General features: G+C 41.7%; 1 protein-coding gene across 1 annotated transcript in view; it reads left to right on the plus strand.

Moving 5' to 3' along the window:
* The window catches only part of HOOK1 (hook microtubule tethering protein 1), a 905,468-nt gene that overhangs the window by 103,147 nt on the left and 775,579 nt on the right, over positions 1 to 26,742 (plus strand). The window contains exon 2 of the mRNA XM_086953035.1: positions 18,949 to 19,034. Coding sequence (XP_086809161.1) covers positions 18,949 to 19,034 — 86 coding nt within the window. The remainder of the gene's footprint in view (positions 1 to 18,948; positions 19,035 to 26,742) is intronic.

Here is a 26,742-nt window from a genome sequence, read left to right on the forward strand (position 1 = left end):
GGTGGTTGGGCAGGCCGGGGATGAGATGGGACCAGCTACTGGCGACGCTGGAGAGAGTACAGGCAGATACACCCTGGCTACCGGATGTAGTGATCATCCACTTAGGGGAGAACGACCTGGTGAGCAGGGGAAGGATGGCGCTCCTCCATGACATCCAGAGAGATCTCACAGAGCCAGTCAGAGCGTTTAAGAGTACGGCTATCATATGGTCCGAGCTCATCAGCAGACAGGTATGGCATGAGGCAGAGTCAGGAAGAGCAGTGGAAAATTCCAGGAGGAAGCTGAACATAGCCGCAAGCATATTCTGCAGGGTCAACGGTATGGGAAGCGTAAGGCACTGCCTCATCCACCCGGGCCGCCCGAGCTCTATGCAAGGGACGGAGTCCAACTGTCTGATGTTGGGTTAGAGGCGCTGTGGAGCAACCTATGGGGTGCGATGGCACTGGCGGGTTGCAAATAAAGAGAAGCGCCCTGTATCGGACACAAAGGGGAGAGCCGCAGGAAGACGTAAGCCTCCCTGGCGGCGTGGCGGAAATAAGGAGATAAGGAGATAATACTTGCTACGGAGACACACCGACGGGCGGTGTGTAAGAATTGGGACCCTCACACTGGGATGCCGAACGGCAGGGTGAGGGGTCAAACAAGGAGAAGGGGGTAGCAATGGAGACGGCACTCGCCGCCCAGCCCCCGCCGGCTGGCAGGGCACAACAGAGACCAACATGGTGGCGAGTAGGGTTCTAACTCCGGGAAGGAAGCTACCCCCGCGCAGAGGAAGCGAGGAGACAACCCAAAAGAGAGAACGAGCGAACCGCCAGTCCAAAGGGACAACAAAGTGCAAGGATGCCCTTTGGGTGACAGATGCGCTATATAAGTATGCCTACATACATACATACATACAAAGTGATCCGCAAAAGGCAAGCGGATGATTTATGACCACGCATGACAAGGCATGAAATAGTGCTGTATGACAAATGCCCTATGACGTATGAATATGCATGTATGATAATAAAACTGTGTCCTACATTGCCTCTAAGAGAATAAAACAGTGTTGGCTTATTTATTCGGAGGACCATCGAGGGTTCCAAGCATATGGGTACATACACAGGAATGGGGCGCAGTGCGGGAGTTATCGCAGAGGCTGCCCCCGCAGGGTCTCGAGGGCCGGCGCCTTAACCCACGCCAGGCCCCTGGAAGGAAAACCTGTTCGGGCGGCGCCCCCAGAAGCGGGAAAGTCCGTGTCACACATCATTGCGGCCCCCCCGCTGGCGACGCCAGGTAGGCGCCTCGCCCAGCGGCCAATGGGCCTGAGGCAAGGGGTAAACTCCCCAATGGGGAAGGAGGCCGGCTAGCTAGAGATGCTAAGTCGGGGGGCATAAGAACACCGCACCCCTGTCCAGCTGGCATCTTGGACCCGGGGACAGCGGCAGCACGGCAAAAGGATCTTGTCCCACCCACCCACACCAAAGGAACAGCAAATGTCGCAGGGCTGGAACAAGGGCTTGGAATGGGCAAAATAAGGAGATAATACTTGCTACGGAGACACACTGACGGGCGGTGTGTAGAATTGGGACCCTCATACTGGGATGCCGAACGGCAGGGTGTGGGGTCAAACAAGGAGAAGGGGGTAGCAACGGAGACAGCACTCGCCGCCCAGCCCCCGCCGGCTGGCAGGGCACAACAGAGACCAACATTGTGGCGAGTAGGGTCCTAACTCTGGGAAGGAAGCTACCCCCGCGCAGAGGAAGCGAGGAGACAACCCAAAAGAGAGAACGAGCAAACCGCCAGTCCAAAGGGACAACGAAGTGATCCGCAAAAGACAAGCGGATGATTTATGACCACGCATGACAAGACATGAAATAGTGCTGTATGACAAATGCCATATGACGTATGAATATGCATGTATGATAATAAAACTGCGGCCAACATTGCCACTAAGAGAATAAAACAGTGTTGGCTTATTTATTCGGAGGACCATCGAGGGTCCCAAGCATATGGGTACATATACAGGAATGGGGCGCAGTGCGGGGGTTAAAACCTCTTTACATACCCTGCTCTGCTACCCTCCAACTCCACCCTCCAACTTCACACTCCAACTCCACCCTCCAACTCCACCCTCCAACTCCAACTCCCCCTCCAACTCCAACCTCCAACTCCACCCACCAACTCCAACTCCACCCTCCAACTCTAACTCCACCCTTCAACTCCACCCTCTAACTCCAACTCCACCCTCCAACTCCAACACCACCCTCCAACTCCAACTCCACCCTCCAACTCCACCCTCCAACTCCACCCTCCAACACCACCCTCCAACTCCACCCTCCAACTCCACCCTCCAACTCCAACTCCACCCTCCAACTCCAACTCCACCCTCCAACTCCACCCTCCAACTCCCCCTCCAACTCCCCCTCCAACTCCCCCTCCAACTCCACCCTCCAACTCCAACTCCACCCTCCAACTCGACCCTCCAACTCTACCCTCCAACTCCTCCCTCCAACTCCAACTCCACCCTCCAACTCTACTCTCCAACTCCAACTCCAACTCCACCCTCCAACTCCACGCTCCAACTCCAACTCCACCCTCCAACCCCACCCTCCACCCTCCAATTCCACCCTCCAACTCCAGCTCCACCCTCCAACTCCAACTCTACCCTCCAACTCCACCTTCCAACTCCAACTCCACCCTCCAACTCCAACTCCACCCTCCAACTCCAACTCCACCCTCCAACTCCAACCTCCAGCTCCACCCTCCAACTCCACCCTCCACCTTCCAACTCCACCCTCCAACTCCAACTCCACCCTCCAACTACCCCCTCCAACTCCACCATCGAACTCCATACTCCAACTCCACCCTCCAACTCGAACTCCACCCTCCAACTCCAACTCGAACTCCACCCTCCAACTCGAACTCCACCCTCCAACTCCACCCTCCAACTCCACCCTCCAACTCCACCCTGCAACTCCACCCACCAACTCCACCCTCCAACTCCACTCTCCAACTACAACTCCACCCTCCAACACCAACTCCACTCTCCAACTCCACCCTCCAACTCCACCCTCCAACTCCAACTCCACCCTCCAACTCCACCCTCACCCTCCAACTCCAACTCCACCCTCCAACACCACCCTCCAACACCACCCTCCAACTCCAACTCCACCCTCCAACTCCACCCTCCAACTCCACCCAACTCCATACTCCAACTCCACCCTCCACCCTCCAACTCCTCCCTCCCAATCCAACTCCACCCTCCAACTCCACACTCCAACTCCACCCTCCAACTCCACCTCCACCCTCCAACTCCACCTCCACCCTCCAACTCCAATTCCACCCTCCAACTCCACCCTCCAACTCCAACTCCACCCTCCAACTCCAACTCCACCCTCCAACTCCACCCTCCAACTCCACCCTCCAACTCCACCCTCCAACTCCAACTCCACCCTCCAACACTCAGGAGCACCACCACATCACTCAGGGACACCACCACATCACTCAGGGACACCACCACATCACTACACCACATCACTGAGGGACACCACTACATCACTCTGGGACACCACCACATCACTCTGGGACACCACCACATACTCAAGAACAACCCTCCAACTCCAACTCCAACTCCACCCTCCAACTCCACCCTCCAACTTCAACTCCCAACTCCACCCTCCAACTTCACCTTCCAACTCCACCCTCCAACTCCGACTCCACCCTCCAACTCCACCCTCCAAATCCACCCTCCAACTCCACCCTCGAACTCCACTCTCCAACTCCAACTCCACCCTCCAACACCAACTCCACTCTCCAACTCCACCCTCCAACTCCACTCCCCAACTCCACCCTCCAACTCCAACTCCACCCTCCAACTCCAACTCCACCCTCCAACTCCAACTCCACTCTCCAACTCCAACTCCACCCTCACCCTCCAACTCCAACTCCACCCTCCAACACCACCCTCCAACTCCAACTCCACCCGCCAACTCCATACTCCAACTCCACCCTCCACCCTCCAACTCCTCCCTCCCAATCCAACTCCACCCTCCAACTCCACCCTCCAACTCCAACTCCACCCTCCAACTCCACCTCCACCCTCCAACTCCAATTCCACCCTCCAACTCCACCCTCCAACTCCAACTCCAACTCCACCCTCCAACTCCAACTCCACCCTCCAACTCCACCCTCCAACTCCACCCTCCAACTCCAACTCCACCCTCCAACTCCACCCTCCAACTCCACCCTCCAACACTCAGGAGCACCACCACATCACTCAGGGACACCACCACATCACTCAGGGACACCACCACATCACTCGGGGACACCACCACATCATTCGGGACACCACCACATCACTTGGGGACACCACCACATCACTGAGGGACACCACCACATCACTCTGGGACACCACCACATCACTCTGGGACACCACCACATCACTCAAGAACACCACCACATCACTCAGGACCACCACCACATCTCTCAGGAACACCCCCACATCACTCAGGAACACCACCACATCACTCAGTGGCACCACCACATCACTCAGGGTCACAACCACATCACTCAGGGGCACCACCACATCACTCAGCCCAACCACATCATCACTCAGCACCACAACAGCACTGTCCTTGCTTGCTACCAACAAGCAATGCCATTGCCAATAGGACTCGCATTAGGAAAGTGTAAGCTATTGGCTTTGTGAACAACAATGCTATTAAATTATATATTTTCAAAGCCAACACATATTAAAAACATGTGTCATTTACAATACCAATAGCTCACACTTTCCTAATGCGAGACCTATTACATTACAAATGCTTGTTTATTCTGCTCCCGTGCATCTGTAATACGGAGCGAAAGTAAAGGCAAATGGTTCCCTCATTTTCATGGGGCCGAAGTGAGGAAACAAGCTAATTCATGGTAAGACTTAAAGAGAATTTGGCAGGCTGGCTCTTGTGGCATAGTTTGACATGCATGTAAAATATGTAATCATTTCATTTTGGGCCGTTTCTAGGTGTTTTCCCGCCCTAGGCGAGAATTGAAAAATGCCCCCCCCCACCCTCCCTTTTACTACCATCACTCTGTCCCCCTTTCTTAAGAAGCCACCGGCTGTCTATGCTATAAAACACTCTATGCTCCAAAACTGAGAGCGCCCTGCCCGGCTATAAAGTACTATATAGATGCTCATGCACGTATTATTCAGAAGCATCCGAGCAGGATGAGGTAACAGCGAGCAGGCAGACTCCCTCTCTGGCCTCACTAATGCCCTCGTCTCTCCTTCGCTCGTGGCCCATTCTTAAAGATATGCCAGCCGCCCACATCAATGGACTGCAGGCAAGGAGCGGTCTCCAGGGAAATGTCTTTACTCTGTCCCTCATTTCAATTTCTGGACTGGAGTGTCGTGGGGTCCTCTTGCTGATACAATACCAGTGAAAGAAAGGAGGGGTATTGCAACCCCAGGGCACCAGAGATGTATGCATCCTCTGGAAAGATTCAGCTATACAAGGATCTGTCATGATACTGACACACAACCCTGCTTCATTTTTTATGCAAATGATACTGGCCTCTTTTCAGTAAGCTACTTGGCTCGATGCTTCTTTCTAAAGAAAGTACAATTCAATTCCCAATCACGATCCCTAGTAACAAAACAATAATCGACTCCTAACATAGCACAAACAAAATCTGAAAATTTTACACGGAGATCTCTGCCGCAGGTACACTAATCCACTGAGCTGTCCGGTCCGCACTGGGCGACCCTTTCTTAAGCTGTCTAAACATTGGAGGTGTTAAGTTGAAAGGTTTCGTACACAGACACTGAGCCAAACATTGCATCAATATCAAAGCGAAGAAGTCCAAGCACCCAGAAGCAGCCCTGTGCTGAACACAGTGCTATACAACACTCACAATAACGATATTGGAGTAGGGCATTTCATAGGTTTCTCTTATCTTACTTTAGTGAAAATGTATTAAGCTCAAACCCTTCAAAACCACTTCCTTCTAGGCACGTTGTCTCACGGAAATATCTTGTCAGTTCAATTCCACACGATAGGGGTCTGGTGCCAAATGGTGTAGTTTTCTTTTCTGCAGTTTCATAGTTTTGCAGGGTGTCTGCCAAGTATGCATAGCTTGGCTATGGATGAGAAGGGGGCATCTAGACTTCAGCATGACACTTGTAAACAAGAGACACCGAGATCCACAGCTGCCCTAAAAAAAAGTTTGTCACTGTATTCCAACCTATCCCCTAATCCCTCACTTCCTCTCACATACTCTCCTAACCCATCACGGCACTCTCGCACCCCAAGTCCCCTAGAGGACCCTCACCACCACCCCCTATTTGCTCACACTTCAGGTGTTCACTCTTCATATCTCCCTTAGCGCCTTGCTGATCCACCTCCGTTCTGGGTTCTCTAAGCGCCCACAACTGGCCTCCTAGACCCTTTCCTGCACCCCACTTCAGCTCATCCACATCCTGTCAGCACCCCTCACCTGTCCACACACACTCTTCCACACCCCTCACATGCCCTCCTCCACCACACTCCTGCAACTCTTCTGGACAATCTTTCTGGACAATCTTTCTGCACCCCTATACCTCCCTGCACCCCTCCGTGGGGAACTTCAGCCCCGCTGCCAACCTGAAACTGGCATGAGGCCTGTGCTGTGAGTCTTCTGGTGAGATGTAGCACGGCAGGATAACGCACCCGAGGCCTGTCCTGTGAGTCTTCTGGGGGAGATGTAGCACTGCAGGATAACGCACCCGAGGCCTGTCATGTGAGTCTTCTGGGGGAGATGTAACACTGCAGGATAATGTACTCGAAACCTGAGCTGTGTCTTCTGGGAGAGATATAGCAGCGCAGGATAGTGCACCTGAGGCCTGTGCTGTGAGTCTTCTGGGGGCAGATGTAGCACGGCAGGATAATGCATCTGAGGCCTGTGCTGTGATTCTCTGGGGTGATGTAGCACGGCAGGATAATGCACCAGAGGCCTGTGCTGTGACTCTTCTGGGAGAGGGGTGTCAGGAAGGGTTTGTCACAAGCTTTTGAGGCTGGAAAGAGCCGCCCCTCCGCCTCCCTCCCCTTCTCTATCCGAGACCTGCCAAGTCTGGCTACAAAGGCAGGCGCCACCACCTCTGAATAAAACGCCCAGAAGACGCAGGCCTCCGGAAAAGATGCAAGCGGGCTAAACAATGTAAGGCAAAAGTTTATTTAGGGCTTGCTTGTAGTGACCTGACAGCTACAAGGACATGACAATGCTCTTCACCACTACATGTGTGGGCGAAGAGCACAGGGAGCTCGTTGTTCCAGGTCAGGTGTGCGATTCCACTAAGGGAATTCCCAAACTCATGATTTTTGCCGCCCTCCCCCTTTTGCCGCCCTAGGCAGCCGCCTAATCCTGCCTAATGGTAGAAACGGCCGGGAAGGGGAATTTGAATTTAGCAGAGAGTTACTATTAAAATTGTAATGGTAAATTGACCCCAAGGTGGGCAGATGAATGCTTCTAGTGCATCTCCGTTTCAGCCAGTGCATCTGATAATATGTCACTCCCAACCTTCTGTGTGTGTGTGTGTTAGGAGAGTGATGTCCGCAAGATGGTAACTGGACATAATATCGACTACATAATATCGAATGGACAAAATATCGACGGAAAAATATCGACATTAACTAAATATCGACTATAGGAATATCGTTGGACAAAATATCGACTGTAAAAATGACCCAAAAATATCGAATACAAAAATATCGACTCAAAAATATCGACCGGACAAAATATCGAAATATATTGAAAGTAAAAAATATCGAGAAAATGTTGGAAAAAAATGTTAAAAAAAAAATATATATATATAATATATAAATAAATAGTACTTAATGTTTAGGAGCGGGTTGTGGGTTTATAGGGGAATAGGGTGGGAAGTAATTTAATAATATTTAATTATTTAATATATGTTTGGTAATTGTTTTAATTAGATTTTAATTGGTAATTAATTAATATTAATTAGTTAATTGTTTAATTAAGTATTTTGCATATAATTTAATTGATTAATTGAATAATTAATTATTATTAATTATTGTTTTTATAAAATGATTTGTATATTATTTTAATTGATACATTGGTTATTAATTATTAATAATTATTGATTTTTATTAAGAATTAGCATATTATTTACATTTATAAATTGATAACACATTAATTATAATTAGTTAATGATCTAATTAATATATTGCATATTATTTAAAATAATTAATTGGTAATTAACTTATAATAATGACTTAATTACATTAATTGGATACATTTAAATGTAATGTTTAAATTTATGTTGATGTTAATTAATTAATTGGAATTAATATTATTTAATCAAATGTATTATCATAGCTAATGTGATAATATATTTTATTTTTGTTTTTGTAAAATATATATTTTTTTATTTATATATTAATGTTTAATGTTGTGTTCATTATTATTTATATTGTTCAGGCTCAGTTTAATAGTTTTTGGTATAGGTTAATTTTTTAGGGTTCAGGGTCAGTATAGGTGTATTTAGTGGGATTTGGGACATTTTTAAGTTTGTGGGTAAATGGGTATTTATAGTGTTTAAGGTCACTTTTTAGGTGTTGGGTAAAGAGTTTTTTTGGTTGAGGGTCAGTTTTAAGTTTGTGGGTAAAGGGGTATTTGTAGGGTTCAGGGTCAGTTTTCAGTTTGTGGGTAAAGGAGTTTTTTTGAGGTTCAGGGTCAGTTTTCAGTTCTTGTGTAAAGGGGTATTTGTAGGGTTCAGGGTCAGTTTTCAGTTTGTTGGTAAAGGGGTATTTGTAGGGTTCAGGGTCAGTTTTCAGTTTGTGGGTAAAGGGGTATTTGTAGGGTTCGGGGTCAGTTTTCAGTTTGTGGGTAAAGGGGTATTTGTAGGGTTCAGGGTCAGTTTTCAGTTTGTGGGTAAAGGGGTATTTGTAGGGTTCAGGGTCAGTTTTCAGTTTGTGGGTAAAGGGGTATTTGTAGGGTTCAGGGTCAGTTTTCAGTTTGTGGGTAAAGGAGTATTTGTAGGGTTCAGGGTCAGTTTTCAGTTTGTGGGTAAAGGGGTATTTGTAGGGTTCAGGGTCAGTTTTCAGTTTGTGGGTAAAAGGGGTATTTGTAGGGTTCAGGGTCAGTTTTCAGTTTGTGGGTAAAGGGGTATTTGTAGGGTTCAGGGTCAGTTTTCAGTTTGTGGGTAAAGGGGTATTTGTAGGGTTCAGGGTCAGTTTTCAGTTTGTGGGTTAAGGGGTATTTGTAGGGTTCAGGGTCAGTTTTCAGTTTGTGGGTAAAGGGGTATTTGTAGGGTTCAGGGTCAGTTTTCAGTTTGTGGGTAAGGGGTATTTGTAGGGTTCTGGGTCAGTTTTAAGTTTGTTGATAAAGGGGTATTTGTAGGGTTCTGGGTCAGTTTTGGCCTTTAGGGTGAAGGGGTATTTTTAGTGTTTTGGGACAGTTTTGGGTATTTTAGAGTGCTGATGTATAGTGCAACATAAAACACTGATACATTAAATCTATTACACGAAAATAGACAATATTATAACTTTACATTAGTACGTTTTATTTTGATCAAAACAATATATGTATTAGCATGTTTCTAGACAGTAGCTAGAGTGGAGTTGGAATTCTAATTATTAATTGGTTGGTGTCCAGCACCATCAGTAATATTACCTACACTGGAGTTGGATTAAGAAATAAACATTGGTCAGTCTCCACCACATTTTATGGTATTAGCTTGAGTGTAGTAGGAATAGTAAATAATTTTTTGCTAGTGTCCTGCAGCTTCTATGATATTAGATTGACTGGAGTAGTAATATTACATATAAAATTGGTCAGTGTGCAGCATATTTGTATACATTTGTTCATTACTGTATTTCAATATTAAAAATTAATGCAACATGGATGTTTTCAAATAACTTTATTAAACAATTTTGTTATTTTTTATTGTGTACTACAATACAATCACAAACAAATATACCATCACATTTTTTTGACTTTTAGTATTCACAGAATAACATCTTTACATTTATATACATGTTGTCAATGTAAAAAAAAATTTGTTTACAACATTCTTTCTGTAAATTTTACATATTCCCATCAGTCACTTACAGTTTAAAGTATTTATATAGAAATATATAAAACAATGATTTGTTATACATTTCTTACATTAATATTTAATAATGTTAATATTAAATATTAATATAATAAAATATATATAATACATTTTTATTTTTAACAAGTAACATTACTATTATTACATTTGTTAGGATAAATTGAAATACAAAAAAAATATTTTCTTGGTGTATATTTCAGAAAATGTTGTTTTTACATTAAACATAAAAATCGATTTGGTTGTAAAGTTTATAATTGTATAGGGAAACAATATGTTGAATTATAATATCTGGTATTGACCAAATATTAGTAAAGCAATTATATACTTTTGTTATAGTTAGAAATTATTATACAACTTTTTGTAATAATTTATAAAAATAATAATTATTTTATTAATTATTATTATTATAAATTAATAAACATAAACATTCATTTATTATTTTCAAAAATATATACATTCACAGATAAAATAGATACTTATTTTCAGGCCATTCTTTATATAGTAAATGGTTCTAATTGTTATATTAATAACAATAAATAAGTTATATTATTTATCATTATTAATTATTACCATAAACATTTATAATGTTTAATTAAAATTAAACACAAAATTATTCATATAAATATACACAATAACAAAATATTTACATCTTTTATTCAAAGTCTTACATAATTATTTAATATTATTAATATATAATAAATATTATATATTAATTTATATTAAATATATTTATTTTTCTTAATAAAGGGAAATTGCCATGAGTATAGTGTATTAATTTGTTACATTATACATGTGTATGTATTATATATTTTACATATTACATTGTTTATTCTATTATCCTTTTACACAAATGGGTTAAGGGGACTACTTTTTTACCGCGTAAGGTTATTGCGCTCCATTCAGGACTGGAGAAGCTCGCGGTTGGGAGTTGCTTCGCGTGGAGAGAGGTAAGGTTATTTTTAACTACAAATTATAAGTAAGTGGTCATGTTTGAGGGTATAATCGAACTTTGTAGTGTTTTATGGTGTATGTATTATTAGTTTAAGTAGCGTTTGGGTGAAAAGTCTCCGTTATAGATGTGTCGTGCTTTTTTTCCTTCAAGTCTTATTTTAAGTGTTCGGAAATGTCTTCTTACATGGTTAATGTTCATTGTTAGTATATTTACACATGTGAAGGGGGTATTTGTGGGTGGGTTTCGTTATGTATGTTCTTTTACAGGTTTCGGTTCCTCGCATGAAAACTACATGGAAGGATGCGTGTTTTTTAACAGAGAAACAAATGTTTAAGTTATTATGCTTATATTTTGACAGTTATCTCCTATTTTTCGTGTTTGCCAGGAGCGGTTTTAACACTTTTTAAACCTTTTTCGGGTTTTTTGAGGGTTTCGATTCGGATTGATACATTGATATGCGTGACCGTTTTTTTTAAATTGTGTGTATATAACTTTAAATCCTAAAGTGTCCACACTACTTTTTTCGGGATTTCCTGGAGCGTTTTTTTAAGTTTTACATTTTATTTTCGGGTTTTTGAGGGTTTCCCATATTGGAATAGTAAGATATTGGATTGGATTGTATGGATTGCTTTTTCCTTGATTGCGTCTCTCATGTCCAAAAATTGTAAGTATTTATTTTACAATTTTGATTGGGTGGGAAATGTCGATTTTTAATGTTATGTGTATGTGTTAAAAAATTATAAACATTGCATATTTGTTACGAATTTTTTTACATAAATTTCATAAGTTTGTCAAACAAATATGTTTTATTTATAATTCATTATATATGTTTATTACATGTAATTTTTACTATTATTGTAAGAAGACATTCGTATATTTAGTTTACATTTTTATAGTAGACTTTTTGCTATTATTGCCAGGTATTCTAATCCTCTAGTTGTAGGGTATAGTGTGACTTGACTTTGAAGTAGTCGGAACATTTGTTTGGTTTGTTTAGTGAGTTTTGGACCTATTTGTGACACTGATTGTTCCATTCTTAGTTCCTGATAGCTTTGTTCTTTTTTCAAAGCTTCTAGAAGGTTTGCCTCTGTTTGTAGTTGCTTGGAAAGCATTATGCCACCCTTCTACACTGTTGTTGGTTTTAGCCTCTTGGTTTAAAGTACTAAGATAGACATTCCACCAAGGGATTTGGAATTTGGGCTGGCATCGATGTCCAGATCTGTGCAACCTTCCCACCCAAGTGTCTTCAAAATAGTCTAGCAATGGTGTTAGTTTATCCTCATTCCTCTTGTAATATGCGCTGTCAATTAATAAATTGTAATGTTCAGCAACATCTGTAACAGGGACGTAGGCCAGGGCTATTAACTTTTTAACTTGATAGGCAAAGGTGCTATCTGTAGAGTATAGTATACTTAAAGTAGATTTTTGGAGATGCCTCCATATACTCTGATTAAAATGATATAGCAACCCTGGATTGCTGTGTGGGGAAATGTTCTCAAAATGCTATTAATCATAGCTAATTCGAAATCAATAATTATTTTTTCGGGAAAATAATTATTGATTTCCGTTTTGAGAACATTTAAAATTTCGGTGTAAGTTGTTTGCTGTTTGTTGGGTAGCAAACAGTAAATGAAAGGTATGTTAGAATGATGGTATAAACCGTGGATGGAATACAGTTGATAAAAAGGTTTTGGGCAGGGTTTAAATGTTCCATCCATCATCCATTGGGGACACTGTTGGATTTTTCGTAAATTACTTGCAGTTGCAAACATAATTATTCTGTTTGTACTGCTTTCATTATCAAAAAGAATAAATTTATCTTTATTGTGTGTGATGGCCATTTCGGGTGAAATAATAATTTCCTCAAAACAAGTTGGGTTGGGTTGGGTTGTGCTAGTGAGTCGTTTAGTGCGTGCAATTGTGCGTTTCAGGGAATCAATAGAGGGTAGTTGACCTGAAGCATGGGCTGGGATTTTTACCAGTTCTTCCTTAAGGATTTGAGTGGTTGGTTTGTCACTTTGTGTGCTAGCACTTTTAATACTTTCTACAGCATCTCTAATTTCAATTTCTGTGACATTTGGGGGATGATTATGTTCTCTAGTAAATAGCACATTAGTTTCCTCAGTAGTGGCCCTCCCATAACATTTGTTGGAGTAATATTTGGTACACTTCCAAAAAACCTTCCTACCACTTTGTCTCTCCTGATTATACACATAACCCATGTAGCATAATAGCAATTTATTTTTCTGAGACATGACAAATTCTGCGCCTTCAGTCATTTTGATTTACTTGTTCTAGGAAAGAGTAGAAAGAAACAAAATCAGAACACATTTTTTTACTTTTGTGGTGCTAACATCATTATTGATGCATTTATACTTACAGTTAATCAAAGTAGTAGTCACAGAAGCAGAAATGTCTTTTAAATGATGTTCTTGTATGTATGTCTTTATTTGCTGTTGGTATGAAAATATAGAAAAGCAACGTTAATGTTTACACATAACAAACGTATTTTCTACTCAAAAGCAGTTGTCATTTTTGCTTACTAGTGCATTTGATGTAAACATTACATATACTTACTTGTTTAAATAGTAGAATAGTAGTAATTGCTGTAGTACATCAAGTTAGTACAGGTCTGATCTGTAGAGTAGATAGAAGAAATAAAAGCAAAATATTATAATTTTAATATTGTACCGTTTCGAAATGTAACAGATTTAAACGTATACTAACTTCTAAATATGTCGTTTTCTTTGTTTTAGGTAGAATAGCTGTATGATGTATTCAGAATATCTGTAGAGGAAATATAAAAAAGATAACATTTTGTTAAGAACATAGTCTGTGTTATTTTCGGCAGTTTTTGAGAAATGACAAGTATACTTACATTTTTTACAAGGCTATTCTTGTATATTGGTATATTTTGTGTAGGATGTTTTCATATGATATGTAGAATAGATGTATGATGTTTTCTGAATATCTGTAGAGGTAATTCAAAAAATATAACATGGTGTTAAGAATATAGTTAGCGTTTTTTGTGCCCACTTTTTGCCAAATTACGATTATACTTACTTTTTTCAGAAGGGTACTCTTGTGTTTTGGTATAGTTGATGTTGGATCTTTCAAATGATCTATAGGGAAGATGTAAAAAGCAAGATATGTTGTTTCGAAATGTGCATTAATGAAATTGGCAGTTTTATAACAAACACATCTATACTTACATGTGTAATTAGTGTAGTTTTATCGTTTTTGCTGTAGAAATAGCACAATTTCAGTATATCTGTAAAGATAATGTTTTTAAAAATTAAATACTCTTGTAAATTAGTGTTTAAAAACAGCAGTTGGTGTATAACAGAGAATTATTATATACTTACTATCTGATTTTGCGGATCACTGAAATAATATCGAGGGACAAAATATCGACTTGCCAAAATATCGTGGACAAAATATCGACAGTCAAAATATCGAGTTTGTATCTACAAACAAGTAAGTACAAAAATATCGAGTACAAAATATCGTTAACAAAAATATAGATGTAAAAAATATCGACTTTATTAAAAACAGTGTTAAATTAAATTAATATTAAATTTTAATTACTAAAATATACTTAAAACGACTTAAATTAAATTATAATAATTAAATAATAAATGAAAATAATAAAAATAATTTTTTAAAATCTTATTTGTTGACCCTGAACCCTAAAAATACCCCTTTACCCAAAAACCCAAAACTGACCCTGAACCCTAAAAATACCCCTTTACCCAAAAACCCAAAACTGACCCTGAACCCTAAAAATACCCCTTTACCCAAAAACTGAAAACTGACCCTGAACCCTAAAAATGCCCCTTTACCCAAAAACTGAAAACTGACCCTGAACCCTAAAAATACCCCTTTACCCAAAAACTGAAAACTGACCCTGAACCCTAAAAATACCCCTTTACCCATGAACTGAAAACTGACCCTGAACCCTAAAAATACCCCTTTACCCATGAACTGAAAACTGACCCTGAACCCTAAAAATACCCGTTTACCCATGAACTGAAAACTGACCCTGAACCCTAAAAATACCCCTTTACCCATGAACTGAAAACTGACCCTGAACCCTAAAAATGCTCCTTTACCCAAAATTTATCAATATTATTTAATTACCAATTAATTATTAATTAACAATAACAATAAAGTAAGTATATTAGAACATTAGCTGTAATTATTTTAATAATTAATATTATTTTTTCCAAATTAATTACTTAAAAATAACACAAAATTATATATATTAAAAATGTACTCTAATTAATGTAATTAACTAATTACAATTAATTAATTAACAATTATTTACTAATACAAAATATGTTCAAAATTATATTAATTAATTAACTAATTAATATTAATTAATTATCAATTAATTATTAATTAAAAATTTTAACAAACATATATTAATTAATTAATTATTATTAAATTACTTCCCACCCTATTCCCCTATAAACCCACAACCCGCTACAGAATTACATTACGCAATTATTATAAAAACAAAATTCATGTAATAAAATATTTTATAACATTAATACACACTATTCACACATATTATTACATAAAAATACACTATAAAATATTATATATTATTAAAAAATCGATATTTTTGCTATCTATATTTTATACAGTCGATATTACTTCACTTACCTGAAAAACGATATTTTTGTAGTCGATATTATGTCCAGTCGATATTTTGTCCAGTCTATATTTAAAACTCGATATTATGTCCAGTCGATATTTTGGAGTCGATATTTTGTCTCTATACCCTGATTTTGCACGTGAAGAAATATGACCATGTAATAGGAATTGTGTTGGAGTAGTTTCTATCAGAAAAGTAGGAAGAGATGAAAATAAAATAAGTGTAAGACTTAGGAGATGTAAGGAAAATAGTGCACTTCTAAATTAGTTTTCTACAAAAATGCTGTGTTACTTACTTGATTAATTAGCTAGTGAGCTGGATCTTTAAAGATGTTTATTCTGCAACAAAATCTTCAGAGTGTTGGCATCTACTTTCCAGAGAGGTAGCAGCAACAAATGGTAGAATGCATGTATCCCTTTTATAGTACATGTGTTATGTGTGCTTTGATTTGATTGGTTGTAGGATGTAAGGAAGCATAGTATAGGCTAGTTTGAATTTTTTTTAGTTAATTGGAGTGTTTGTTGATGTGAGAATGGTGGTATGTGGTTATTCCCGCATTAAAGCAGGTTCGTGTTTAAATGAAATATATTTATATGTGAAAATAAGTAATGAAAATGTTAGTTAAATGCAAAGAATATGTAGAAAATGATAAAAAGCATGTAATAGAATGTATAGCAAATGTGGATTAATAGTAATTTTATGTAAGTAACAGGTATTATATGTGAAATGTATTTTTTATTGAGAAATGACTTTTATTGATGATAAAGATGGTATTTTAGAAATAAAAGTGTACAAACATGAACTCGATATTTATTTTTTTTCGATATTTTGGTAGTCTATATTTTTGTAGTCGATATTTTTGTAGTGTTAGGGCTAATTTCATGTCCAACGATATATTTGTAGTCGATATTTATTTAAGCGATATTTATGTATTCGATATAGTTAGTACTCGATATTTGTTACTCGATATTTTTGTAGTTTGTGTAATAAGTATAGAAAGTCGATATTTTTGTCGTCGATAATTTTTCTACGATATTTTGGTAAGTCGATAATGTGCCCGTCGATAATATTTCAGTGATCCCCACAAGATGAATGTGATGGTAAGTGCCGCGCTCACGGCTAGGCCGAACCTGTGTTTTTTTTCCAGTGTAGAGGCAGACCCTCTCTTTCTGGACAGTTAATATCTCCTGTTGGAGTAACCGGAGCTGTACTGCATAGAGCCAGTGCATCCATTGTTTCCTGTGTACATTATCTACTTCACTTTCCCGTCTGGCACTTAAAGAACTGTTATAGGTGCTCCTTTCACTCTTCGAAAGAGGTCACGTTTTTCGAATCTCAGCATTTGCAGAATTATCATTTTTAAACATGGGCAAGAGTAAGCAAACACTGACTCACAAACTCGAAGCTTGATCATTGCACCCAAAACAATGCCCTCAGCACATATGTCCTCCACTCGTTTATTGAGGGCAACCGAACGGAAGATGGTAGAGCAGTGTTTTAAAATATACAATCCTTTTCCCTTCCAAATATTTATTATATTTAAGCAATTTGGTCAATTTCCGCTCTTGGCCGTGCTGTCATTGTTGAGGATTGCTAGGTAATAGAAGTTTAACTCTCCCTGCCTGGGAAGCAGGTAGTTTGCGATGTTAATAGACCAAGTATAGGATGTATATGAGTAGTTGTCTGGTGCTTTGTACCCTAAGCATCACCTACCCACCCTTCTGATGTAGTAGTTCATTAAGTATAAATGAAATTTTAATGTATTTGTTTTGTTTATTGCTGTCATTGCGCCTTTCTTTATCTTTCATTACCTATACATCTGTCAACAGAGATGCTGTAGTAGGCAGCCGCGGCCCGTTCAGGTAGAGCGGTGGGGTGGTGCAGGGGGATTTTGATAGACGAGGAGGAGGGAAAATGGAATATTTATTTGATTTTCCCTCGTGGTCGTCTTTTGAATACCCTCCCAACCCGGCCCACTTCCCCACCGCCCTTATCTGCACAGGCCGCAACTGGTAGCAATTTCATCGAAAACTCCTGAAAAGAGATTGCTTACTTTCCAATAACTGGTTGAACTGAAATCTGTGAACAACAACTACAATGAATTCTGCTTTTCGACAATCAATAGTGTAATAGTCCCAAAAGGAAGAAATTTACATATCGTCATGTAGAGGCAGTTGATGAGTGGTAAAAAATTGTGTCAAATGTAAAGTAATAAGCAAATTCCACAGATTATCTGACAAACTATAAATGATCGTAACTATATTCATGTGAAAAGACAAGACTGATGTGTAATCTTCACGACTAGAACCTATAGGTATTATTTCCTGTAGACACCAGGTACATTAGTACTAGAATGCATGCTTTTGTCCTAGATGTAAACTGTTTGTCACCTCTTAATAACGGCTGACCCGTGGGGATTTTCGCAATCTACTCATGAGCGTCTATTGCAGAGTGTAGGAGCTCGGAAATGCGTGACTTTATAGCTCGGCGCGGTAATGCGGGCAGCACTATTAAATTGCGTGAGTGTAACCCGCAATGATTGACCTTTGGAAAGGCTGTCAGTCCTTTCTTCTGTCGTTTGTAACTGCATACTAATATTGAATGAGATACCGTTCATTTTTATGGTCGGGCCTGACAGCCCAGAGAATCATATAAGCAAACTAGAGAGGGGTTTTGGCTTTGCCCAAATGTTGGGGGCCAGGAGTACATGTTTTGATTGGCAGAAGTTGTGTACTGCCTCAAAAATGCAGCTGTGATCATTTTGCTTAATTAGCCAGCTGCCTGAGCTTGAACTTTCAAGGGCTCACACAAGACACTGTAAAGCTATTAAAGTACCTTAGTTAACTAGAAAATGTATCGTGTTTTTCTCTAGCTGCAACACAAATGGGAAGGAGGCAGTCATTAACTTACATGGATGTTTAAGTCTGGCTTTATGGTGCAACTGTCTGACCACTTAACCTACACCAATATTATTCCACAGTTCTTTGCTTCCACACAAATACATATACATTGCCAGCCATGCTATCCAAGCGTAATGCTTCACGTTACCATGCAGCATTCCTTCAAAGTCAGACCTATTAGCATTACCAATGCTTGTTAACTTACTGTACGGTATATGGCAGTTAGAGATAAGTTATTTCCACATAGATAATGTCCATGTTTTTTTAATATATGTGTTTTAATAAACATTTTCTGTTTTGACGTGCTGCCCATTTATAACTTTTTCTTTCTTTTACTTTACAGCTACAGACATTCAATACCGCTGCACCTTGTAAAACAATCCAGGACCTTACAAGTGGTGTTGCCATGGCACAAGTTCTAAACAAAATGTAAGTTTACAGAATAGTTACCCTTCATCTAAATTGGCATTATGCGATTTTCTCTAATAAAATAAGTTAACTTAAATGAACTATATCAATTAAAAACACAAACTCTCAAATTAGCTTTTCTTTTTTTAAATATTGTAATAATTATATTCTGTGAAGTGATAGCTTGAATACTGGCAGACATTCAGACTAGACCTTTTCTTCTCCTTATCCTTTTTTTCTCCTTTTTTGCCTTCATTGAAGATTCTGTCCCTCATTAAGAGTGAGGATATTCCATCTGGAGCTGTAAATCTAGAAGGAATGTGCCGCTCACAATTCCGATTAGGCCATTATCTCTGGTTCTGGAATTCTGATACTGGAGACTGTGGACCACATTTCATCGGGTGCAGAGGGAGAAACCACTGCAGTCGGCAAAGTAGGGACCTGGCCCCTGCCCAATCCCTGAAGTTCTATAACGGGACCAAACAATGATGGTCTCCCTGGTTAAGGCCACCTGCTCCCAAGATGCAAAGCCTGATGTGAGGATGCACATGACATTTGTAGAGCCAAAGCAAACACAAGGAGATGATGGACGGAGTGTTGAAACTTTTCAGATACTCACCCCCAGTCAAAGATCTGGGTTGAATCATCATCGTTTTTTAGCTCACTCAGCCACCCCAGTTCAGACCCAGCTATATGCAAATCAGTCTTGACCCTGTCCTGCATGGGAACAGTCCAGCCCGAACTGCCAAGCCAGGTCTTCCCTGGACAAGAAACAAACATATTGGGACTGGTTTCGGGGTATTACCCTTCATCAGTCAGGCTAGCTTGAATCCAGTGGCAAAGTGAGCAAGGGACCCACGTCTGGGCATACCCGGCGCACTTAGGGCGAGAAAGCAAAAGACACACAAGTGATGGATGGAATGCACAACAAATCAAAACATTTACCCCCGGTCAAGGGAACTGGGTTAAATCCATTTTTCTTTTGCTCATCATTCCACCCCAGTTTAGACCCAGCCATATGCAAAACAGCCTTGCCCATGTTCCTCATGCTATTGTAGCTGGGCTCAATGGGAAATATCTTCCCATTCTTTGTCAGAAAGAGCGTGCCCTAGTTCTCAATCCATCTCTTATGGCCCGCTAATCTCTCTTTGGGATTGGCGCACATTACAATATTATATAGGTTCAGTAGTAGGTGTTTTTTTATTATCTGTTTTAGAAAGCACCTATTTCTTGTATTTAGTCAGCTTTCTCTACACTAATGTTTCCAACGTTTTCTCACATAGTCTATGTCTAATTTCATTAAAAGGCACCCTTTCGCTTTCGGTGAGGCTGTAGTCTGATTTTAATAGTGCAAAAGGAATAATGGCTGTAGCGTCAAGCAAGTGCCCTGCCATTTTATATCTGGCTTGTGTTTATTACTGGCCAACACTTGGACTGGGTAGGTGTACAGGAGGCAGTACCCCAGGACAAACTGTTTCCAAGCCCGGTAATGTACGGGCACCCAGTGTTTTCGCCAGAGGAGGTATCCCTCGACTAAGCGAGGTATTGAACAGGAGCGGTATACACAATTAAGCTGTAGCCTGATTGTAGGTATACAAACTCACTCTCCGCCCTGATAAATTTAGAGGGTATTTTATTTGATCTAACGTGCACTTTAAATTTATAGTATTGGTCCTGACGAAGCGCCAACAGCCCTTATGGCGAAGTAGGTGCGAAACATGTTGACCCATGATTTTCTTGACACCTGGGGTCAGTGTGCCTACAAAAACAAGATTTTATTTAGCAGTTAAGTCTGCTAAGGGGATACAAATGAGACATTTGCTGCATATTTACCCCCCTTTTTAATTCAATTTTCACTTTGCACGCAATTCTTTTACCGTCTTTGGACCCCCACACCTACCCCTGCTGTCCTAAAAAGATCTCCAATAAAGAGACCCTTTGGGGGACCCGTAGGGAATTGCAGCGCTGGCCCTACGAGGAGCAAACGCCCGATGATGAAGCATGACACCCCCAGGGGTGTGTGAGGGCAACAGAGGACAAAATATGTTCTTTCCCCTTTTTGTTTTTGGGTGGGTCCTTTGCATCTAGGTTATCTTTTCTTCTTCTTTTTCTTTGTCTTTTTGGATACATGGATGACTTTTTGCACCCTGACGCTCCGGGTGACTATTTACACCCAGCGTCTTAGGAACAGTGTCCTTTGTTGGTTTGATATCTGGCTTCTTGCCATTGTCAGAAATTCACAGAGTAAAGCACAGGAGTGAAGTCAGAGATTTAAATAATAGGGGTCACAGGGCAACGGAAAAGAGCGGAGCCATTTCTTGGTCGCAGCCGCATCCCAAATTGTCAGAGGGGTTCTGTTCACCAGGTAGGAGAACGTCCCCCAAGGCCTTTGCCCTCTAGGTAGCCTTAGCACTTTCCTTGTTTGTTTTCCTGCTATCTGTTGGTTGAGGAAGCATCAGTGTTTTTAGTTTTTTTTCTCTGTTCCTCTTCACAAGGTATCAGAGCTTTTAGTTTGATAATATTGTATCACATTGGGGATACCCAGTCTGCCCTAAATTGGAGGCTGATATGTTAGGGTATGGTGTGTCTGAGGCTTCACCCCTCTTCAGATATATTTAGTAATCGACTGTTGTAGGTGCTAAAGGATGTTGGGTGTGTCCTCAGTGGAAGGGACTGGAAAACTAAAAGCAGCTTTAGCAGGATATTAATTTTTAATGCAGCAATCCTGCCCAGCCAGGACAGATTATATTGGGAAATGTGATAAATTGGGTTGTTGGATGACTGGGGTGTGAGCCCTGGTCAAGAAGCAGCCACAATCCCTTGCAAAGTGAACCACAAAAAGTCACTAAATTAATGTGGGCTTAATTAACCCTTTTTAGCTTGGCACACAAAGCCGTCAGGCTTACATTAGAGGCAATGGCAAAGATCTGTTGATTTCTTTAGGTATTCTTTTGAAGTAGTTTCTTTTGAACATTGCAGGTTTGACAGTTTGGTTGAACAAATTAACAAAGTAACCCTCATGCACTCCATTTTTTTTCAGAATCATACTCCCTGATAGTCTGAACAACACGTGTCCAAAAATAAAAAAATGGGGTATGTCAGAACACATTTCAGAGTGCTATGGGGCACAGGGACTAGTGAGCTCAACCGTGAAGGTTGATGCCTTTTACTCCTGATGTCACGGGGCCCGACGTACTATGGATCCTGAGCAACTGGACCAATTACCCCTTCTGCACCTCACTCTCAATAGTCGCTGTGGCAAGCAAAGGCTCTCTCTGGTGGGTGTTGGAAGGTGTAAATACAGGTAAGGGAACCAATTCAAACTCAAGGTGCACACAGTACAAACAATAAATCAATGCCCTGTCCAATACTTTTATAAGAAAAAGAAGTATTTTACTTCTAAATCTACACATACAAAGGAATAACATAACTCATTTGCAATAACACACTCCCCTTGAGGTCAGGGCTCTAGTAGTTGTCAGACAAATCCCAATCGCACCTTCTTCCTTGTAACATGTTCTGACTTTTTCCCCATTCATTGATGGCTGCATCCAAGGAATACATACTAGTAGGCCGTACTCAAGAGTTCCCCTTTGACTCCTTAGTTGTTAGTCAAAAGTGTCTACCACACTGCAGCACTGCTAGCAGCAAGTCCCTCGTTACCCCTGCAGGCCTAGTTCTGTTCTTACCCTCTCCGCCCTTTCCGTGGGTGCTCCAGAGTCCTGAACCTGTTTGGTGAAGACAGACCAAACACAGTTCATGCAGCAGCAACTGGCAGGTGCAGGCTCTCTTCTCTGAGCAGCGCTGGTGGCTTGTCCAGCGTTCGAAGCTGCTCTCGCTCGGCAAACACGAGGCAAGTCACTCTTGCCCTAACATGGGGGTAGGATGGGGTGGGGAGGTGTTAGGGGAGTTGGGAATTCTCTGGCTCCCAACTAGATCTTCAACAAGTGTGCAACATCTTTGGCAGTGTCCTGGCAAACCTCAGGGAATCAGTTAGGTGCAGTTGACAGGCTGGGCTCAATTGTCACGGCAGTAATCCTCTAGTCTGGGCCTCGACCCGAACACTTGTCCACAGTAGTATTGGCAGCCCCTCCTGGCATATAAGGGTTGCCTTGTTACTACCAATTGGGCTCAGACTCTTCCAGAGCCATCACCCACACTACAAGACCGCTCCTGGCATACAGGGTTGCCGATCTCAGCAGACTCAAGTGTCACGCTTCTGGCTCAAAAAAACGCTCGACAGTGGCCTCCTCTGGGATACGGGGTGACCGCTGCAGTGTGGTGCGGACCTGGCGCTTCCTCTATGGCACTTTCCACAAGACTTAGATCATGGCGGCCATCTCTTGGTATATGGAAGTCGCTGGACCAATCCTGCACATGGGAAACAACTCAATCTGTGAGCAGCCATTCCCATCACACCTTACTCAGATAGTCTTCTCGTAAGGCTCCCCACTAGTCCATTCCTGCGCACGAGCACTGACCCTTGCACAACCATTCTCCTCAAACTTCACTCAGGGATGGATCCCCACTGGTCCTTACTCCCTCTAACACTCTCCTCCTGCTCACTCGGAATACTGGTCTTAGCAAGCAGACAATTGCTGTACCTCGAGCAACAGGGAGACTAGCAGGCCTTGGCCCCCAGTCCTGGTCACGAGCAGAAGTCTTGTAGAGCTTCCACTTCTCACACAGCCTCTGTGGCTGCTTGGAAGACGACAAAGTTTGGGTTCTCAACCTCCCCTTCTTATGGTCGATTTCCAGACATCAAAATGTGATTTAGGGTCTGAGTCTTTGAGGTTTTATGTTTAGGATCTGCTTCTTTTGAAGTGTCCACTTCTTTCTTCTTTTCCCCTTGAAAAGATGTCTGTCACAGCAGGCAAGACTCCATAGCTGAGTGAACTACAACACAATTCATGGGATTGATCAGAGTTCACACTTGAATGTCAGCCACAGTGATATGTGTATCCAAAGTTTAATCCTGGGCTCCCAACCCTACTCTGTATGATTTCTTTATCGACCCCATCTCATTTCCTTAGATTTGTCCAGCCCCCTTACTTGTGACCTATCACTGGATCGAAGTGCAACCTTTTGAATTGTAAAAGGAGGGTTCTTTCACCCGTAATGTCCCACCCAGCTCAGAGCAAACACAAATCTGTCTGGGGAGATTCCTCTACTCCTCATGTCTTCAAAAGACAGGCCTGGGCTTCCCAAAATGGAACCCAGGATCCTTCATGTAATGTACCAATGCTGGCACACTTACTTAGTGTACATTCACAGCAGGAATACTGTCCAGCACTGTTACTTCCATGCATTACAGCATTACAAACACATATACATTCAGCAACCACATTCAGTCTGCGTGCACTGTAGCTTTTCTGTACTGCACTGGGGTGTGCTATTTGCAAATGTACACCCTGCCAGCACACACAATGACCATTTGCGCTCTACATAACACTTCACCTTTCATGTACTGTACTTCACGCAGGCCTACATACACTCAGCACGTGCTTTCATTGCACAAATACTGGACATCACTACATCTCTTGTGTAATGTATTTCATGGAGGCATACATACATCCATTGCTACATTAACCACACATGTGCTGCACAAACCTGTTCTATCCATGTACTGTACTCTTCCCAGGCACAAATGTATCACACATTGTGCTGCAAATAGCACAGAGCTCCTGTGCTATTTGCAGCACTTCACATCTACCCGATATAGGTCAAAAGTGAGTTAAGCACACAGCACTTTTATAAAGGTGTCTGAGCCTGTAGGCATCACGCCAGTGACGCATGTAAAAAGGATCTGCTCACTACTACTAATCACTACACAGTATGCTGTCACCACTGGCCTTGTGCTGCTTAACTCCTGGTGAAAACGATAGCCTTTTACCACTATGTAGATGACGCTTCGGGTACTCCTCCCAGTCCAACAAGATCACAATCCATGAGACATGACTGTATCATGGCACACACACATAATCTGCGTTCAGCCTTGACAACATTATGGATCCAGACAACAGTACAGTTGGGCACTCAGGGCAGGGGTACACATCTTTTGCCAGGCAGAGGACTTTTCTGTCCCAACTTTGAAAGCAATAGCACACAGAGACATATCTGTAAAAACATTTAGATAGTCCTTAATCAAGTTCCTGCGTCTGTGCATGCAAATGTGCGATGTACAGGCATTGTTATAATCTGTAATGTGTACAAATGTCACTCTACATATAGATGTCAAGATGTGATTCATTTAGGGAAGCTAATAATCATAGGTCAAATACATCATTCAGGCCATTGTTTTTGCTCTGTAGCTTGTCCATCCATTTGCACTCCCTGACGCTGAGCTGTTTCAAGATATCACCACTCTGATTGTCCGTTTTCACAACTTCTGGTACTTGCCAATTAATGCAGACTTTTATGTGGTTCTTCCCCAGGTAGTGTTTCACCAGTGGCACCCCTTCCACTCTACATGTTTTAGAGCTCCTATGCTGAAGATTCCTGTTTACCCATCTGTGTGGTTTGGGCAACATCAGTGCGATTAACATTACACTTGATAACCTAAATAATATACTTGGTATTGCTATTTGAGAACAACTTTGTGTATAATCTCTTTTGTCGGGAGTAACTACTTTGGTATTGAGCCATCAAACATGATAACTACCATATCTAAAGTGTCCAGGAGCTCTTATGTACCCCAGTATTTTCTGAAGGTGTTGCTTGGGTTGATATATTTATCTTTCCCATACAATGTGATAAAGCCCAACTGATCCTACGTTAATCAGGCTCAGGAAATGAGGGCGCAGTCTTGCCGCCAGTACATGACTAAGACGTTTTTTATCTAAATTTAGCATGGCGATTGGACGATATGAGCAGGGGTCTAGGGAGTACCTTCCCGTCTTCGGATCACCAGTAAGAGGGCCTCTTTTATAGAGTACGGTAGTTCTCCTTTTTCCAGTGCCTCTGGGTACACTATGAACAGCTTGCCTACAGAATTCTGCGGTAAGGTCATTGCCCCCCCGGGGTCTTCACAGTTTTCAATGCAGACACCGCTCCCCGCAATTTCTATCTACTCAGTGGGGCTCCCAATGATTCCCGATCCTCTGAGGTAAGCCGCTGTAGCAGCAAGTCTGCCAGGTAGGCAGACAGCAGTTGTCCCACTCAGTATGTGGGGCCTCTGTGTACACCTCACTCGGATGTGCTGCAAATACATAATTAATCGCCTGTTGCATGATCGCCCCGGTTCGTAACTACATATATGGGCTGTATTGCAGTCTCGGAGCAGATCAGTTGCACCAGCAAGCGCCCTGTCTTGTCACCTTCCATATGCAGAGTCTCTACCCTGTAGTCCGAATGTGTTTTTCCAGTTGGTCCTTAGTTCACAAAGCTTGTCTCGCTGTCTTTCCCAGTCTTTTATGGCCGCCTTATTCACGGAGAGAGGTCTCTCCCAACTCCTCTAGTGCAGCCTCCTGCTGGATTAAGTCCCCCTGTAGCATTCAGTGTACGCCTACGCCTACTGTGGTTGCCAGGCACACTCCTCCCCCCCATCCGCTCCTCGTAGCACCACCTTCATAGCTTCCCATTCAACTACCTTGCTACCCTCACTCTCTCAGTTGTGTTTAAAGTTTTATGAAAGAGCCTTTGATAGTGTACCGCTGAAGGACTGGTCAGTCAGTACATCAGCGTTAAGTCTACATAAGGGTATCCCCTGCGCTTGACATTGTAATAAGTA

Source organism: Lissotriton vulgaris, chromosome 1_1, assembly GCF_964263255.1.
Source record: "Lissotriton vulgaris chromosome 1_1, aLisVul1.2, whole genome shotgun sequence".
NCBI lineage: Eukaryota > Metazoa > Chordata > Amphibia > Caudata > Salamandridae > Lissotriton > Lissotriton vulgaris.